Source organism: Saxophila tyrrhenica, assembly GCF_035928015.1.
Source record: "Saxophila tyrrhenica strain CCFEE 5935 chromosome Unknown scaffold_11, whole genome shotgun sequence".
Lineage (NCBI taxonomy): Eukaryota > Fungi > Ascomycota > Dothideomycetes > Mycosphaerellales > Extremaceae > Saxophila > Saxophila tyrrhenica.
This window is the reverse complement of record NW_027041743.1, coordinates 758319-776765: the sequence shown is the minus strand read 5'-3', so window position 1 is coordinate 776765 and position 18447 is coordinate 758319. Positions and strand designations below refer to the sequence as shown.

The 18447-nt window shown below is 55.0% G+C and overlaps 8 protein-coding genes across 8 annotated transcripts; 4 read left to right on the top strand and 4 right to left on the bottom strand.

Moving 5' to 3' along the window:
- Positions 1-52: 52 nt before the first annotated feature.
- On the bottom strand, positions 53-638 carry LTR77_007373 (uncharacterized protein; the record flags this gene model as incomplete). The annotated part of the gene is made up of 2 exons (XM_064804610.1): positions 53-173; positions 232-638. 2 exons carry the CDS (start codon positions 636-638, stop codon positions 53-55), a joined length of 528 nt encoding a protein of 175 aa, XP_064657380.1.
- A 645-nt stretch (positions 639-1283) lies between these two features.
- On the bottom strand, positions 1284-2279 carry LTR77_007372 (uncharacterized protein; the record flags this gene model as incomplete). Its single annotated transcript, XM_064804609.1, has 1 exon — positions 1284-2279. One exon carries the CDS (start codon positions 2277-2279, stop codon positions 1284-1286), a length of 996 nt encoding a protein of 331 aa, XP_064657379.1.
- A 398-nt stretch (positions 2280-2677) lies between these two features.
- IRR1 (cohesin complex subunit) lies at positions 2678-6181 on the top strand (the record flags this gene model as incomplete). The annotated part of the gene is made up of 1 exon (XM_064804608.1): positions 2678-6181. One exon carries the CDS (start codon positions 2678-2680, stop codon positions 6179-6181), a length of 3504 nt encoding a protein of 1167 aa, XP_064657378.1.
- A 288-nt stretch (positions 6182-6469) lies between these two features.
- AIM6 (Altered inheritance of mitochondria protein 6) lies at positions 6470-7965 on the bottom strand (the record flags this gene model as incomplete). Its single annotated transcript, XM_064804607.1, has 3 exons — positions 6470-7172; positions 7224-7577; positions 7628-7965. The coding sequence occupies 3 exons, from the start codon at positions 7963-7965 to the stop codon at positions 6470-6472; spliced, it is 1395 nt and encodes a 464-aa protein (XP_064657377.1).
- Positions 7966-8488: 523 nt separating this feature from the next.
- Positions 8489-11063, top strand: DPB11 (protein kinase activating protein dpb11; the record flags this gene model as incomplete). The annotated part of the gene is made up of 4 exons (XM_064804606.1): positions 8489-8510; positions 8557-8621; positions 8673-10168; positions 10223-11063. The coding sequence occupies 4 exons, from the start codon at positions 8489-8491 to the stop codon at positions 11061-11063; spliced, it is 2424 nt and encodes an 807-aa protein (XP_064657376.1).
- A 375-nt stretch (positions 11064-11438) lies between these two features.
- On the bottom strand, positions 11439-11651 carry LTR77_007368 (uncharacterized protein; the record flags this gene model as incomplete). Its single annotated transcript, XM_064804605.1, has 1 exon — positions 11439-11651. The coding sequence occupies one exon, from the start codon at positions 11649-11651 to the stop codon at positions 11439-11441; it is 213 nt and encodes a 70-aa protein (XP_064657375.1).
- Positions 11652-12530: 879 nt separating this feature from the next.
- On the top strand, positions 12531-16791 carry ucp12 (putative ATP-dependent RNA helicase ucp12; the record flags this gene model as incomplete). The annotated part of the gene is made up of 2 exons (XM_064804604.1): positions 12531-12590; positions 12649-16791. The coding sequence occupies 2 exons, from the start codon at positions 12531-12533 to the stop codon at positions 16789-16791; spliced, it is 4203 nt and encodes a 1400-aa protein (XP_064657374.1).
- Positions 16792-17230: 439 nt separating this feature from the next.
- LTR77_007366 (uncharacterized protein) lies at positions 17231-18254 on the top strand (the record flags this gene model as incomplete). Its single annotated transcript, XM_064804603.1, has 2 exons — positions 17231-18066; positions 18119-18254. 2 exons carry the CDS (start codon positions 17231-17233, stop codon positions 18252-18254), a joined length of 972 nt encoding a protein of 323 aa, XP_064657373.1.
- Positions 18255-18447: the final 193 nt, after the last annotated feature.

Below are 18447 nucleotides of genomic sequence, written 5' to 3'. Positions count from 1 at the left end.
GGCCCGATATGCATGCCAAACAAGCCAAACGCCAACTGCCGCGCTGAACCGCTCATACGTTAAGCAAACGTGTAAGCTCCGGAGACTCGCCCTCGTGGACGCACACGCGTACAGCTTTCTGCTGCCGTTGTTTCTCCTTGGTAACGTAGACGACTGTCGGATAGAACAAGAGGCTACATGCCACCGTCAGCAAACTCAGTTGAATGACAACCCATGGAAGCAAGAACCTACAACAACACAATCGCCGAAACACCAGCAGCCACCATCCTAGGCCCCCTCTGATTCCAAACAGTCGTCGGCTGCACCCCCGAATCCACCAACTCCCATATCCACAACGACGTCGCCAGGATCGACTTTACCGCTTCGAACTTCAGCGTCAAGTCGATACTCAGACCATGCTCGAACATCCTCCGTTGGATGACGAGAATGAAGACGATCACGCCGGCCATCAGACTCGGAATTAGAGAGGCGATGAAGTCGTAGATGAAGCCGTGAACTTCGACGAGGCGGACGAAGGCTGAGACGCCTAGGGCGCAGGATATGGGCGCGGAGACGCAGAGTTGGAAGAGCCAGAAGGTGCGGAGGATGGTGTCGCGGAGGAGGGAGTCGGTGGAAGGGGAGTCTTGGAGGCCGCGCATTGTGATCGCAGTGTATGTTGGAGGATGGTGTTGCGGCGTTGTGGTTGATCAAATGTAAGGGTTGGAGGTTCTAACGATGTGTGTATTGATTGATAGACAGTGTATACAGCATTCAAGCCATTGGAAGCCAAGTCTCAGCTCTATACCTTAAATTGCCAGAATTCGGTTGCCTAACATGTGCAGAATAACGCTGCCTGAAGCCTATGGGTTGTCTATGCTTATAAAGGAATTTTGAACGTCAGCCGCTTGACGCCAATAATATACACACGTTTTGAACATCACGTAAGTGAGAGTTGATATGGCAAGTTTTGTCTCTGTCTTGTGCAAGGCTGGACGTCTTGGTATAGCTGATGTAAGGCGCAACTGCACTGCCTTTTGGGACGGACGCCGTCTCTAATGCGCGAGATGACACATTGATATGTTCTGTGGCCTTGTAGCCTCGCGTTGAAAGGTTGTAGAGGCCAGTCTATCGTTCTGGAGCCGGGCACGGCATCTTCGGCAAGGGCTCAGTTTTTTATGCTGCTGCCTCGCCCACGCACGATGGACTCGATCCAGGTGCCGTGGTGCCAATCATACCGTGACTTGAGGCGTATGGCGGACATGCAACTGGGCTTCGCATTCGAGGTCCGACGTGGTGCTATCCTACTACCGCAGGCAAAGCAGTGCCCTCTCCCCAAACTGCTCCCGCACGCTTCCTTCCTCGGTCAGCATATCCCTCAACCATTTTCTGCCGCCCTCAACTTCCCGTGCGCCGAGCTTGACGACCACGCAGCCTCGAACGTCGGCTGCAGACCAAAGGACTCGATCTTCAGCCTCCCTTCTTTGCCTTTCCAGCCGGCGGAGGATGTGTGGGCCAGCTTCCTCTTCCCCACTGTCGCTGCCGCTGTCCCACTTACGCCCGCCAATGCGAGGAAGGGCCTTGAACTCGTCCATGAAGAACTGGCCGAGCCGACGGAAGAATGGGCCGTAGATTATTAAAGTACCGAAGACTGCGAGGTCGTCCATGCGGGCAGCGATTGACCCATCGTCCTCACGGTCGTCCAGCAAAACACTATCACGGAGAAGCAGTCGTTGCTTGCCATCCGACTGACGAAGGAAGACTTCATTTTTGCTACGGTAGTGGAAGAACGACCAATTCTCGCCATTGGCCGGGCGACCGTTCGAGACCCAATCGAGCACGCAGAGGCTGCCTGTCTGCGTCTCCTCTGCAGTGGGTATGGTTACGTTGTAAATCTGCTGCTGCTCAAAACAACTCTGCTCGAACGGCTGCACCGGATCTGGTAGATAACATAGCGCAGCTCCTGGGTCCAGGTTGACGGTCATGCATTGCTTGCTCACCAAATCTCTGTCCAGCGACTTGAACAGTTTCGTGCTCCCCTGCGTGAGGAGAACAAGCTTGGTCTTCCTTTCGACGTCGACTTTAAGATCGATCGTGTCTCCTGCGACTAGGCCGCCACCGTACGTCAGGAGGTAGACTGTATGGACCAGATCATCCCCAGCTCGCGAAGGCGCGGGTGAGACCAGTTTCAGCGGGTACTGGTAGTTGAGTGTCCGCAGTCGTGGCGTACTGGGCGGCAGGAGAGCCAGATGGATTGTGCCATCGCCCGGGTGAGCCTTGGGCGAGAGGAATGGATTGGACATGGTAGTCCGTCCGGTCGTTGCTATCGTGGAAGCATGTTGAGATAGTGGACTGCCATCTGCTGAGACCACGGTTGTCTCGCCCGTCAATATCGATATTTCGAGATAAGGACAATTTATGCTGCATTCGATTTGTGCATCGCTTACAGATGGTCCGAGCTTCCAGTCGCTCTACGCGTGACGCGCTGGAGGGGTCCTGGTTCTCTGTTTGAACAACACTTTTGATTGACACACGCTCTTCTACGACGTCTCAACCAGGAGTTAGCAAACCGAGGAGCCGTCCCACTGCCGCGTTGGTCAATATCGCAATGGTCCAGTAAGTCTATCGACAGACGACGCGCCTCACATATCCTCACATCGGCTGGGACCACGCGACAACGACACCGCACCGCATCGCAAGCATGTCCAGCTCTCCACCAGTTGTTTCCGGCGCTCCTAGCACTGCTAAACGCGCATCCGGACGTGTTCGCAAGCAGACCGCCCAATACGCGTCTAGCCCTTTCAGCGGCTCGAAGCGCAAACGCGGCGATGACGAGAATGGCGATGCCCAGATGCCAGACGACTACGAGTCAGATGAGGATATGCCGACCGACGAGGACGAGCCAGCAGAGGAAGAAATCAGGGAGCGCAAGAAGAAGACGCAGAAGCCAAAAGCCTCTGCACCCAAGAAGCCCGCGCAAAAGAAGGCCAAGGTGAACGGCACAGCTCTCCCACTCAGGAGGAAGAAGGCACCGAAGAAGAAAGCAGCTGCGGTCGCTGTGGATGCTGAAGAAGTTGGTGGGCTCTACGGACAAGTGTTCGCCAGCGACGATAGCCTTGAAACCGTTGCCTCGGACTGGCTGAAGAGTTTCGACGAGCATGAGGCACAAGCCATGGCCGACGTGATCAACTTTGTACTGCAGTGTGCCGGTTGCGGTACTGAGGTCACGGATCACGACATCGACGATCCTGACAATGCCACGAACAGACTCACAGAGATCCAGGACGAGTACCAGCTAACAGAGCCAACGGAATTTCCTCTCCACCGCAAAGGCAAGGCCGGTGTTGCCTTCAAGGAGACGGTGTCGGGGTTCGTTATTGTTCTGGTTCGATCCATCGCCGCCAGAGGACTACTGTATAGCGACCCTATCCTGCTGGAGAACATCGAAGTCTGGCTTTCAGCGATGACTTCTGCTGCAAGCCGCGCGTTCAGGCACACTGCGACTGTGGCCTCGCTCAGCATCATCACATCTCTTTGCGAAGTGACCGCTGAGCGGGCGAACGAAGCAGCGGCTGCGCAGCGACAATCGGACAGCGAGAAGAAGAAGACAAAGGTTAACCAAGCTCGTGTGAAGCAGCTTGACAAGAAGGTCACGGACACCAACCAGATCCAAGAATGGTTGGAAGTACAGATCAAGGACTGGTTTGACACCGTCTTCATCCACCGATACCGCGACATCGACCCTGTCATCCGGAAGGAGTGTGCGAGTGCACTCGGCGACTGGATCATGATTCTACCACACGTCTTCTTCGATGGCTCCCATCTGCGCTATTTGGGCTGGATACTCAGTGACTCTTCAGCGGCGACCAGAGCCGAAATCCTCAAGCAACTACAGCGGCTGTACGCCGAAGCGGACAAGATCAGTGGTCTGAAGACGTTCACTGAACGCTTCCGCGAAAGGCTTGTTGAGATTGCCATATCCGACGCAGAGACCAACGTCCGCGTGGCTGGAATCGAGCTGTTGGACCTCTTAAGAGAGCACGGCCTCATTGAGCCCGAAGATGTTGATGCAGTTGGCCGCCTGATCTATGATGTTGACCCACGGGTCCGCAAAACCGTGGCCAAGTTCTTCGCCGAGAATGTCAACGATGCCTACAACAGCAGGATCGACAATCTTGGTGGCCCGGAGAGTCTCGAGGAGTCTCTGCCCGAGCTCGCGGAGGGAAACATGGAGACGCCAAGGGCGGACTGGCTGAAGTTCAAGTCACTTGCTGAGATGCTTGTGAACTATGATGCTGGCGATGACCTTCCCAGCCAGGTCGAGCGGCACCGTGGTGATGGCGGTCTTGTGTTGCACGCCGTGGCGATGGAATCTCGTTTCACCTTGGCCGCAGATGCACTCTATGAGAAGATGGAAGATATCATGGATTGGCAAGCTCTAGCTGGATACCTGCTCTTCGACCACTCGATCAAGAAGGTCAAGGGCACGCAGGACACACTCACGCAGCTGAAGAATGAGGTTGTCCTGGACGAGTCAGAGGCCTTTGTACTACTGGAGATTGTGAGCACGAGTGTCAAGCGCCATCTCCATGACCTGCATGAATCGAGCGTCTCTACCAAGCGGAAGCTCACCAAAAGGGAGAAGGCGGAGCTGAGCGAAGATCAAGAGGAAGCCGCACGCCATCTCGCCAGTCTCATTCCCCGGCTGTTCAAGAAATTTGGTGACGTGCCGAATACCGCGGCGGCGGTTCTGCGTATGGAGAGTGTGCTTAACATGCCTTCATTACGTGGGCTGCATGAAGACACTGCGACCTACGGCGCCATCCTGGACGATATCCGCAAGCAATTCATGTCTCACGGAACCGATGATGTGCTTGGGCCGGCCAGTAATGCTATCCAGCACGCCAAGTCATACACAGATCTCGAGGAAGTCACGGACGAGAAGATCAGTAACCTGTGGGCGGATGTCGTCGAGAATCTGACAGAACTGCTCGATCACAATACAATCACCGTGCGTGGCGCCACCCAGGAAGAGGTGTTGCGTGCTCTTAGCAACAATCTGTTACGCATCGTACGCCTGTCACAAGTGTCTGATCCTATCCAGTCACTGGAAGACAGCACGAATGTATCCAGTGACTACCAAGGCGCCATTGACTGCATCATCGCTCTTGTTCAACGCGGCATGCCTTCCTCAGGACCTCCGCCTGACCCCGAAGATGCTGCTCTCGAAGACGAGATCGCTGCTCGTGCTGCGGAGGCCGGCATACTCTATCTGCAGTGGAAGCTGGCCGGCATCATCCGAACCTTGACATCAGGCACCGAGAGCGAAATCTCCTACGATGAGCTGGAACTTCTGGCAACACGCCGCGACCAGTACGTCACCAACCTCAACTCCGTCCTCGAATCCCGCAAGTCCTCAGACCCCATCTGCATCACCATGGCCAAATACATCCTCGAGCTCCACACCACCGCCGTCGTCCTCAAGACCATCCCCCTCAAACCCGGCATGCGCGACGACTGGGCCGTGCTGATCATGAGCCTGCACGACTCCTACACCAAATCCATCATGAAAGTCTTCTCCGCCGCAGAAAAGAACTTCGCCCGTCTCAGCGGGAAGAAGCTGGAAGACAAGCCCGTTCACGACAACAGCGACATCGACGCCGATCCCATGGACGAAGACCCCCTCTCCGACTCTGAAGACGAGAGCGACGACGACGAGCCAACGCAAACGCAGGCTTCCCAGCAGAGGAAAGAGACGAAGCAGCGCCGGACGCTGTTCGCAGAGCAGACCCTCTGCGAACTCACACGCAGTCTGATCTACGCGATTCATGCCGGCGTCATCGACGGGACGTCGACGAGGAAGAGGCTTGAGCGTAATAAGCTGAAGCTGGGGCATAATTACAAGGAACTCTGCTCGTACCTGGACATCGGGCAAGTTGAAGGGAAGAAAGGCCGGGGAAAGAAAGCTGCGGCGAAGGGGAAGGCGAAGCCTGCGACTGTTAATGGGACGGCGAAGGGGAAGAAGGGCGCGAAGAGTAATGCTATTGTTGCTGAGGATGAGACGGAGGATGAGATTGAGAATGCGGATGATGAGGAGGGGTTGAGGAGGAGGGGGTTGGTTGATGAGGAGGTGGAGGACGAGGAGATGGTGGAGGGAGATGGGTTTGGGGGTGGAGGGGAGGTGGAGAGTGTGCTTGGGGATTGATTGCTCTTTTTGTGCTTCTGCTTCTGTTGCCGTTCGGTAAGCGCGTGGCATGGAAGGGCTTGCTCATAGAGATGGCGTTTCGATGAGATCTGAGGATGTTCGATAGCAAATGAGCTGCGCATGGAGGTGCGTGAAGCATGTTTATCATTCTAGCTAGCCTTCGTGGGTATCGTTCTACTTCTGTATCCAAGAAGCACACGTCTACTTCTAATGCATCATCAAAGTCGTGTCTATGTACAGCCCAATGTCCAAGCGTTCGCCAGCAGCAGAACCAGCCCACGGTCTTCATCAAGCATCAAACAAGCCATGCCCCACCCTCCCCCAATCCTTACTCACAGCGGCTTTCAAGTGATCCACATTCAACATGTCCGTCCCCTCCCTCACCAATAACTCCCAGACGTAATTCCTCAAGCTCGTCGGCCAGGCCGGCGTCTCCCAGTACCTCGCCTTCAGGCCTCTTTGCTGGGCACCACGGATCTGCCCACGGATCCGCTCGAGCTGGTGCGCGGAGAAGCGGCCGGACCAGGGGATGCCGATGGCGGAAGTCATTGAGACGCTGGCGTAGTAGGAGTTGCTTGCGTTGAAGGCGTCGGCAGTGAGGTGGGCGGTGCCTTCTTGGCCTTGGCCTCTTTTCTTTTCCTTGCCATCGTGGGGCATGACTGCTGCGTGGACTTGGCCTCCACCCGAGGGCGGCTCGTACATCAGCTCCAGTGGGGCGTCGAAGAAGATGTCGCGGTAGGTCTGGTTGGCGATTATGAGGTCAAAGGGTGTCTCGCCTGTGCCTACAACCGTTATCGCGCGGGAGATGACTTTGTCGCCGTTCCAGTATGTCAGGTAGTTTCGCTTGCGGAGAGGCTCGAGCTGTTCCTGGACACGTTGAAAGAGTGTGTGGCCTTCGGTCTTGAAGTCAACCAGGAGGACGAGCGTCTGGTGTGGGTCTTCGTCGAAGACACCGTGGCCTTTCGTGTCGCCGAAGCTTGTCGAAGGGTTCCTGCGGCATGCGATAAGCAGATATAATCTAGTCTTCCAGCGGAGAACCTACATCTTGTCCAACAACTTCACGAGCGGATCTACGTATAGTCCCTTGAAAGTCCTCGTAGGCGTTAGTGAGGCTGTGCTGTGGCCTACGAATAGGTCGTCATTCTCATCGTAGCCCCAGACATCTGCTTCAACGCTGGTGCAGCCGTAGCGCAGTGCATCGAATAGCGGTATCCGCCGCCAATAGTCATTATGTGAATGGCATGGTATTGGTTGCACATCCCGCGTTGGGTCTGTCGCGTAGTGCGTTAAAGCCTGAAGATCTGTCGCCCAGTCCGGTATCTCGACATCATCCTTGCGGTTATCCCAGAGTAGCGGCTTGCGGCCGTAGACGACTAATATCAGATGCAGGATGCCGCTGTTGCGCATAAGCTTGCTGTAAACGACCACACCCCAAAGACAACTTACAACAGCATAAGTATGTACAACGGCAGCCGGAGCAGGGAGCGCCTCAGCCAACGCAGCATAGGAGAATAGTTCACTCCTCGTGGCTGTCTCGCCAGTGTAGGCTTGGGCAGATCCTCAGAGTCATCGTCATCGTCCAATGGTGCCGCATAGTAGTCGTGAGTGTAGTGATCATCTCGCATAGACGGTCGAGACTGCCAGTACCAAATCCGACTCAAGAGCGAGTGCCTGCTGTTGCGCCTTTTGCCATCATTGAATCGTACCTGCCACTTTGGCTCAATGGTGTCGGTCGTTTGCGTAGATGCTGGAGACCACTCTCTCTCCAGCAATGGAACAGCCATGAGAGGTATGTGCGTGTCTTAAGAGGACAATGTTTGGTTCGTTGCTAGGAGATCATTGCGCAGTTCAATACCACGCTTCAACAATCGCCGCCGCAAGAGGACTGGGGAACTGCGACGGTAGTCCTTTAAGCATTGGAGTCGCGCGCATCTTGCAGATAACACTTCCTTGAATATAAGGTAGCCAAGCCATTTCTTGCCGTTGGTCTTGCGTGTGGCGGCGGATCCATCGCTTATTGGCGCATTGTGGTGAATAGTCTCTTTTGTCGAGGTGTAAAGCCTCGGGATTCCATGAGCAGCAAGCAACCATGAACGAGTGGTGTCATTCTGGCACAAGGAGTTCACCAACTGCGGTTTGCGGCCGATTGTGTTCGGAGAATAAGAAACAAAGATGTTTGCTGCTCGGATGTTCGGAAGCTGACGTCTGAACAGAGTTTCGGCCCACCCCGCTCACGTGCAGGTCGCGTCACTTTCGAGCTTTCGATACGCGACGAACATCACGATTCACACTTCCACTGCCTTCGCAATGGCGCAAGATATGGATCATGGTAGGTTCAATGGTAAGCGCGATAGAATTTGAACTGATGGATACAGGCATCGATCCACTCCCGCTCAAAGGTGTCGTCCTCTGCTGCACATCGCTTCTGCAGGATGCCAGAGTGAGTTGTATGGTCACGTCCATACTGCCACATACTAACTCCATCCTCCAGATAAAGCTCGCCGAAACTGCTCAAGAGATGGGCGCAATCCACAAGCTGGACCTCACCGCAGACGTAACGCATCTCATCGTGGGCAGCATCACCACGCCAAAGTACTGCTACGTCGCGAAAGAGCGGCCCGACATCAAAGTGCTACACCCAGACTGGATCGAGGCAGTCCGCGTGCCGTGGATGGACGGACAGGACGTAGATGTGCCGTCTCTCGAGTGGCAACACCAGCTACGGACATTCCATAATCTACAGATTTGTGTGACAGGTTTCGAGGAACAAGAGGAGCGCAACGCGATTGCTGCAAAGGTTATCAGCGAGGGTGCTACGTATCACGGAGACCTGACGAAGGTGGTCACTCACTTGATTGCTGCCGTGCCGCAAGGGAAGAAGTACGTGGCTGCAAGATCGTGGGGTATCAAGGTTGTGTCGCAGAAGTGGTATGAGGACAGCTTGTCGCGAGGCATGGCTCTGGATGAGAGTTTGTATGATCCTGTCATGCCTGTGGAAGAGCAAGGTATAGGCGCGTTCAGGTTGCAGCCGAGAGCACGGACAAGCTTGGGCAAACGAGGCAGAGACGGCGAAGCGGAGGGCTCTACCGAGGCGACCAGGAAGAAGCTACGGCGAACAACAAGCACACGGCTGGAGAGTCAAAGCCAGGACATGTGGCAGGATATATCTGCGCACAGCGTGGGTGTCGAGACCTCTGGCGTGGACCAGTGGACGGATCACGACGACCGTTCGACCACACGTGATACAGGAGAGTCATCGATGACCGTGACAAGCATGACTGAGCCTCCTCACAGGCATCGCGAAGTCTCGGAGGGTCTGTTCTCTGGCATCTACATCTTCCTCTACGGCTTCGATGCGAAACGCACGCAACGACTGCACGAGTTCCTGGATCCCAACTGCGCACGTATTGTCAAGAGTCTGACGGAGTTTGAGAACGCATCCACCAATCCATTCTTCAAACAACGCTACTTGCTGGTGCCATATGACGGAAACCCTGCCAAGCTACAGCTTCCACCAGTTCCCGCGGCCACACAGACGGCTACGGAGTGGTGGGTCGAACGATCGATATCCCACAAGCGTGTACTCGATCCCAACGATGATGTGCTGAGTGCACCACTGTGGATGATTGGCCCGTCTGCTTTCAAAGACATGCGTGTGTCGACCACAGGATTCTCAGGCCTGGATCTGCGGCAGATAGCTAAAGCAGTCGACCTGCTGGGCGGCACTTATTGGCAGACGTTGCAGTCGTTCAGCACTGTCTTAATATGCGCGACGGATTCGATCAAGAAGGAAAAGGCTTTCTATGCACAGAAGCACAACATCCCTGTGGTGTCCGCTGACTGGCTGTGGACATGCCTCAAGACTAGCAAACAGCCGCCATTCGACAAGTATGCAATCGCCCTACCTGCGTACGATCCCGCAAGTATGGGCGGCGAATCGTCTTACACAGGCAGTCCAGCCCCGTCTGAAGCGCAGAAGCCGATCAGGTAAGACGGTGCGATTCGCTTTTGGGCACCTGATCGTTGCTAATCGGGTGGCAGGAAAGATGAGCAGATGTCAAAGCGTCTCTCCAACACCAGGAAGAAGCAGGCGACGCCGTCTCTTCCACTGCAAGCCGCGAGGTCGAGCCATCAATCTGCCGCACAGAAACCACAACCATTCGTTCACGAGGACGAGGATGATGACCAATCGTTAGACAGCGCGCCACCACCTCCACTCGCTCCGCGCGAGTCGCTACGAAGAGCCTCTCAGCCCCTGCAAGAGCTCTCGCCTAATCGGTCGCCTCGCAAGACAAGTCAGACTTCCCGGATTGAAACAGAAGAGGATAAGGTGGAGCCCAACAATCATCTCAAGGTCGAACCACCCTCCGAAGACTCACACACATTACCACAACCACCCACAAGCGACACCATGGTGAATGGCCATGCACCCGCACGTCCGCGCCCCAGCTTAGATGCTGACATTTCTGATCTTCTCCAACATAGATCAGCCGGCTCACGACCCAACTCTACTTCCGACCTGCAAAAGCGCAAGAACCGCCCACTTGGCCGCGCACCGAGCGGGATCTCTAACCGTTCCATGTCTGCTTCGAACCAGTCTGGCGGACTGTCACCCGTTCACCAGTCAGATGAGACGGCCGATCTTCCTGAAGAGGTCAGGAACAGCACTTGTGAAGTTCCTTTGCCGCCTTCTACGCAGCTGGGGTATGAGACCGCGGAGGCGGAACAGCATCGATTACAGATGAGCAAGCGGATGGGGACGAAGCTGGAGGATGAGGGAGGGTTGAGGAGGCTGGCCAATGTGGGGACGGTGAAGGATAGTGCGAGTATTGCTGATGCAGGGGTGGGGAACAGGGTGAGAGGGAGGCATCGCGCGAAGTGACGAAGTACGTGTACATGACATTGAATACATCAGGAAACATTAGGATGCTGAACCTATCCATCCCCATCATCACCTGGTAAGAAGTGTTGAACCACGAACAAAGATAGTGAACATAAATGGCTGGTGGGCCCACGCGCCCAATGCTTGCGAAAGGTATATACAAGCAAGGTAAAAATAAAAGCACACCGCCAGGTCTCACAACCCGCCAGCGTACTACCAAGAAACAGCAGTGCTTCGCAACAGCGCCACACCCGAATCGAAGAAGAGAAATGCCAAAACAAGCCCGGAACACCCTCAGACCCTACCACTGTCACCAGCAGCAAAGCCCTCGATCGCCCGGACTCAGCCATCTAAACCATCTCGAGGAGAAGGAATTTACATGACCTCACACCCAGTAATGAGCGCGGAGTCGCCCTTCTTCTTCTGCAGCTCGCAGCCGGTGATGAGCGCCGAGTCGCCCTTCTTCTGGATCTCGCAGCCGGGCGCCAGGTGCTTGACCACGGCGTCCTTGGCCTGGAGAGTGCAGCCGGTGATCAAGGCGGAGTCGCCCTTCTTTTGCATGGTGCTGGTGGTGGAGATGACGGCCATTGCGTTTGTGGTTTTTAGGTTGAAAGCTGGAAGCCTGTGAGAGGAAGAGATGTTAGTGAGGGTTGGATGGAAGGGGGAAGGGGAGGATGTACTTAAAGAGTGTGTTGTAGTTGGTAGTTTGGTGGTTGGATTTCTTGGTGCAGAAGGAAGTTGGTGGTGGGTTCGGAAGCGGTATTTGTATGTTTGCGATGGACTTGATGGTGACGGGTAGGAGAAAGAGACGACCGCGAGGGAGATCAGGGCTATGTGGTCACTTAACTGTGTAGGGGAACAATATGGGTGCTTAGCATTGTTGTTGGGGGGTGAGACCTTTGTCTTGGTGCTTGATATTGTTGTTGGTTTACAAAGGCGTGGTGAGGATGGGAGCAGATGCCGTGGTTCAGAAACGGCGGTTTCGGGTGTGGACATAGGAGATAGGCGGGATCTCATTTCAAATGAGCGCCTCGACGGGCCGGTCGTGGTGATTGTTCCTTGATCCGGACATTATCTGAAATGACCACATGGCGCGGCCAAAGACTCGGAGGTGGCGGAGGTGGCGTGCACCAAGAGCAAGTATGGTGTGGCTAATTTGAGAGCTGTTGGGTCATTTGAACGTAGTATGGCCACCACTTTGAAGGCCGCTGATTGCTTGTGTTGTTGTTTGGATCTTGGGTGGAGTGCTTGGAAGGGTGGGCAGTCGGACTACTGCTGGACTCACGACCGAGCCGCGGAGTTAATGCACTCACGTAGGCTAGCATTATACTCTGTTGACAATATTTTGAGATCTTCGCCGGTCGGTTGTAAGAACAATCGCGAAGATGTCTCGTGATGTTCGACAGCGTGAAGTCGAGCGGGACTGTCCGTATTCATGACTAAGCGGCTTCATGACTAAGCGGCCTCATGCCTCAGGCGTATGTGCCTTCGACCACACCCAACCGCTCGACTTCGAGACGATTAAAGGTCACCAGAGTATCAACTCATACATGGATTCAGCCCAAGGCCTACACTCCAAACATAGCGGGAGAAGGAGATGGTCAACAAACCGCATGCTCCCCGAGCGCAGGGGAACAAGAACAATAAGAAGCCGGTAGCTGCTACTGCGAATGGCGAAGATACCTCGTTCATAGTCTTTGGGAACGACAAGCCTTCGAAGACGGGGAAGCAGGATGCGCCAGCGCCCGCCGCTGGATCAAGTGCTGCCAACATCAATGGAAAAGCTGCGACTGCAAAGGACGGCACGCAGCCAGAGCCAGAGAAGAAGCCGGACACCAGGACACTCATAGCTGGCTCATCATGGACGGGCAAGCTTCCCATGACGCTCTTCAACGAGCTATGTCAGAAGCAGAAGTGGGAAAAGCCGGAGTACACCATCCACAGGAATGCAAGCGGCTTCAGCGGTGGGGTCATCCTGCGGAAGAAGAATCCCAAGACGCAGGAGGTTACTCAACTGCCTCCTATACTGCCACCACTGGAATACCAGCGAGAGAAGGCGCAAGAGAGTGCGATAGAAGCAAGGCACTTTGCAGCCGCATACGCTCTTTTTCGTGTGGCGAACATGAAAAATATCCACATGACCTTACCACCACAGTATCGTGACCTGTGGAAAGGTGATTTCGAGTCGCTGAAGAAAGAAGCGCGATTGTCTGGGAAAGGCTATCTATACGAGGCCGACCCGTTTCTGGCCAAGAAGCAGCATGACGAAGCTGAAGTAGCTAAGGTTAAAGCACGAGGGGACAAGGCCAAGCAACAAGAAGAGGACAAGAAGCAGCAGGTTGTCAGTCTTGATGGGCAGGTGCAGAGCAAGCATGTCCTTCGAGGTTGGCAGAAGGCTCCGAAGGTCGAGATGGGCTTGAAGACAAGGCGTGAGGTGGAGCGGCTGGTGCGATCAGACGGCACCTGGAATTCCAACGGCGTCCGGCTGAGTCCTACGGAGACACGAAACATCTGCGACGACCTCTCACGGATCGGCTTTCGCCGGAGTCATGTTGAAGAAGCGACAGAATCTTGCAAAGATCGCGAAGAGTGCCTCGAGTGGCTGCTCATCCACGTCCCTGAAGATGACCTGCCGAAATGGGCTTTGCCTGAGAACTATCTGGCGGGAGTCAGTCTGGCCAGTGGGGATCTTCGGAAGGAGGGCAAGCTCAAGCGTCTCTGTGCTGCCGGGTATCCGACCGAAGTGGCTGCCGATGCCTTGGAGAAGTGCTCAGGGGATGAAGCCAAAGCTGCGGAGCTTTTGCAGTCTCAATTGCTTGAGGTTGAGCCTGATTCTTCTGAGGCGTCTCAAGCTTCCAGCGAGACCTGGGACGAAGAGCTTGTAACATTAGAAGCAATTCTGGGAGATAGGTTCACAAACCACGACAGAATATGTACGATATCTTTGGAGCTTTCCATACCAGCCGGCAAGCCTGTGCTCCTACGCGCTCGTCCGCCCACTCTAGGCTACCCTGAAGCTCTACCCATCCTGTCTATTGAGGCTGAACTGCCAGCCTACATTCGACTCAGCATACTGAAACGCTGTCTGAACTTTGCAGCTACAAGCCTCAAGGGCGAGCAGATGCTATACAGCATTGTGGACTGGCTCGAAGCAGAGGTCCCTGCCATCATCGACAAGCCTGGCAAGCTTAGCGACATCGCATCTGCCACATCTGCACCCAGTGATACATCAAGACAAGCGGTATCGAGGACCAAAGCGCGAAGGCGGATGCCTAACCCGATCTCTTGGGCCCAAAATACGCCGGCTAGCGTTCAAGTGATGAACGCATGGCAGGCCAAACAAGCTACACCGGAACAAACGCGGATGATTGAGGCTCGTCAGAAACTCCCGGCTTGGAGACTACAAGATGCAATTGTATCCTCTGTCAACAGCAACCAGGTCACCATCATATCGGGAGAGACTGGTTCTGGCAAGTCCACTCAAGGTGTGCAATTTGTACTCGACGACATGATCAAGAGATGCTTCGGAGCACAAGCCAACATCATCTGTACCCAACCTCGCCGTATCTCTGCACTAGGGCTTGCAGATCGTGTTGCAGATGAGCGATGCGGTAGAGTGGGGGATGAGGTTGGGTACGCTATCCGCGGCGAGTCGAAGCACAAGCCGGGGATCACGAAGCTCCAGTTTGTGACCACTGGTGTACTTCTGAGGAGACTTCAGACATCCGGAGGCAGTCCGGAGGACGTCGTCAAGAGTCTAGCGGACGTGAGCCACATCGTCATTGACGAGGTCCACGAGCGCAGCCTGGACACAGACTTTTTGCTGGTGCTGCTACGAGATGTTCTCAAGAAGCGGAACGACCTGAAGCTCATCCTCATGAGCGCCACCCTGGATGCTGCAGTCTTCGAGGACTACTTCAGAGGAGCGGCAACAGTAGGACAAGTGCAGATCGAGGGTCGGACATACCCAGTTCAAGATCTTTATCTCGATGATGTGCTTCGAATGACAGGGTTCGCGCCCCCAGAGGAAGAGGACGCGGCAGACAATTACCATGATCAAGACCCGCGAAATCAGAGCAACGGACCGGCCCCGGTTGCCAAAGCTCTCCGCGCCGTAGGCACAAGGATTAACTACGACCTTCTTGCTCGCACAGTACAGTATATCGACAACGAGCTGGGTTACGAGGATGGTGGTATCCTCATCTTCTTGCCTGGAGTGGGCGAGATCAACCAAGCAATATCCGCCATGCGAGGCATACCCGGCCTCTATCCGTTACCATTGCACGCATCGCTGCAAAGCTCTGAACAGCGACTAGTCTTCAAGAAGCCATCTTCAGGCCTTCGAAAGGTCGTGGCAGCCACCAACGTCGCGGAAACGTCAATCACAATTGAAGACATCGTTGCTGTCATTGATACTGGGAGGGTGAAGGAGACCAGCTTCGATCCGTACTCGAATATGGTCAAGCTTGCTGAGGTGTGGGCATCGCGAGCAGCATGCAAGCAGCGGCGCGGCAGAGCCGGCAGAGTGCGAGCAGGAAAATGCTACAAGCTTTACACCAGGTCCGCAGAGGCAAAGATGGCAGACAGACCTGAGCCGGAGATTCGCAGAGTGCCGCTTGAGCAGCTTTGTCTCTCTGTGAAAGCGATGGGTGTTGCCGACGTTCCAGCGTTCTTGGCCTCAGCTCTAACGCCGCCAGAGAGTCTAGCAGTCGATGGGGCGCTGAAGTTGCTCGGCCGCATGGGCGCACTGGATGGCAGCGAGATGACGGCTCTCGGAAGACATCTTTCGCTGATACCTGCCGACCTGCGCTGCGGCAAGCTGCTGGTTCTTGGTGCCGCTTTCGGGTGTCTAGACCTTGCTCTCACCATCGCGGCTATTCTGACTGTCAAGAGCCCATTCGTCAATCCCCAGACGAAGCGCGATGAATCAAAGGCAGCCAGAGCCAGCTTCGGCGCTTCTAATGGAGATCTTATCTGCGACCTACGAGCCTACCAGGAATGGAGCGAGCGTCGTTCCCGAGGAGAGCCCACTTCATCTCTGAGAAGGTGGTGCGACGAAAACTTCCTTTCGCATCAGACGCTCATGGACATCTCGACGAACCGGTTCCAGTACGTCTCGTCGCTCAAAGAGATTGGCTTCATTCCGGCCCACTACGACGCCTCGCCTTCCAGCATGAAAGATCCCAGCCGAAGCAGCGATCCTGAAGCACTTATCCGCGCTCTCGTAGCCGGCGCCTTCCAACCACAGGTCGCCCGTATCGAGTTCCCAGACACCAAATTCGCGGCCTCCTCTTCTGGCGCTGTCGCATTGGACCCTGAAGCTCGAACAATCAAGTACTTCAATGAAGAGAACGGCAGAGTATTCGTTCACCCCAGCTCTACGCTCTTCGACGCCCAAGGCTTCCCCGGCCACAGCGTCTTCATGAGCTACTTCACCAAGATGGCGACGAGCAAGAACTTCATCCGCGATTTGACGCCGTTTAACGTCTACAGCTTGCTGATGTTCTCTGGTCCGATCACGATTGATCCGCAAGGGAGGGGACTGCTGGTTGATGGGTGGTTAAGATTGAGAGGCTGGGCTCGGATTGGTGTGCTGGTTTCGAGGCTGCGAACGATCTTGGACGATCTGTTGGCTAGGAAGGTCGATGATCCTGGTATGGACATGTCGACGAGTGCTGTTGTGTCGGTGGTCAGGAAGCTTGTCGAGCTTGACGGATTGGATAGGTAGGATCACAGGTGGATTATACAGCATCCTGGATGATCCATACCAAGGTATCTACGCAGGTAAATGCTATACTGGCCGACTCGTAGCAAGCGGCGATATGACTCCTCACTATCCAATCCATCCTTTCAGCCGTCTATTGCACGACCCAAACCACTGGCCCCCAGGATTCGGTATCATTCAGAGCTTGATGTCGTCTTACTGGAAAAGGCTTACAATTGATTATCTGTCAGAGGCGCTGTCCCGATGGAGTGAGCATCTTACTTCAACCCCAACATGCTCGAGCTGTTCCCCGCTGCAGTGACGACCTCAGCTGCATTAACTCCGAATACCGCACCTGACAGATCAACGTCTAAAACAAGCCGCGGCAAGTCTACATAAATCACCAACATCCCTTGCCTTACCGATTCACATCACACGAAACAGGACAAGAAAAGTCAAGATAATGGCAGACTTCTCCAAGATCCCCTCCTCCGCCACCCTAGACATCCAACCCTTCAAAGCCCACGTCTCCGACGAGAAACTCCAGCAATTCAAACAACTCATCCAACTCTCCCCCATCGGCCCCGCGGTCTTCGAAAACACCAACTGCGACCGCCGCTATGGCATGAAGCGCGACTGGCTCGCGCAAGCCAAAGAGCTCTGGTCTACGTCGTACGACTGGCGCAAGTGCGAGGACCGCACCAACTCGTTCCCGAACTACAAAGCTACTGTTAAGGATGCTGATAGCAATGAGATTAAAGTGCAATTCCTGGCGCTGTTTTCGGAGAAGGAGGACGCGGTGCCGATTGCGTTTTATCATGGGTGGCCGGGGAGTATTCTGGAGTTCTACGATCTTCTTGATTTGCTGAGGAAGAAGTACTCGCCGAAGGACTTACCTTACCATGTCATCGTCCCTTCACTACCGGGTTACTGCTACTCCTCCGGCCCTCCCATGGACAAAGACTACGACACCACCATCGCCGCCGGCGCGATGCACAACCTCATGCTCGGCCTCGGTTTCGGATCCGGGTATCTGGTGCAAGGCGGCGACATCGGGTCGTTCATCAGCAAGATCTTGGCTTCGGGGTACGAGGCGTGTAAGGGGATGCACGTGAACATGATGGCCATCCCGCCGCCGGCGAACGCGGGGGAATTGGAGTTGAGTGATCTGGAGAAGGAGGCGTTGCCGAGGGGGGAGGAGTTTTATGATCATGGGTTTGCTTATGCGCTTGAGCATGGGACGCGGACGGCGACGATTGGGTTGGCGTTGAGCGCTAGTCCGGTTGCGCTGTTGAGTTGGTGTGCAATCTCTCGCATGGTACTGTAGAAGGGCCTGCTGACAGGATGACAGGATTGGAGAGAAGTTTCTCGAATGGAGCGATGAGGATCCGCCGATGGAGGCTATCCTGGACAGTGTGTCGCTGTACTGGCTCACAGACACCTTCCCGCGCTGCATCTACCCCTACCGCGGCGTAATCCTCCCTTAAACCCCCAACTTTCACACACAACACTAACCAACCCTCCCCTAGACAACCGGCAGCACCGAAAACCCCAAACGCGCAAGCGGAAAAATCGTGCGTCCTCCCCCAATCCCTCCAATCCCTCCAATCCCCTCCCTTACACCCCCATCACCACCCTCTCATCTCCCTGAATACTGAAGGCCCGACCAGCTCGCCGGCC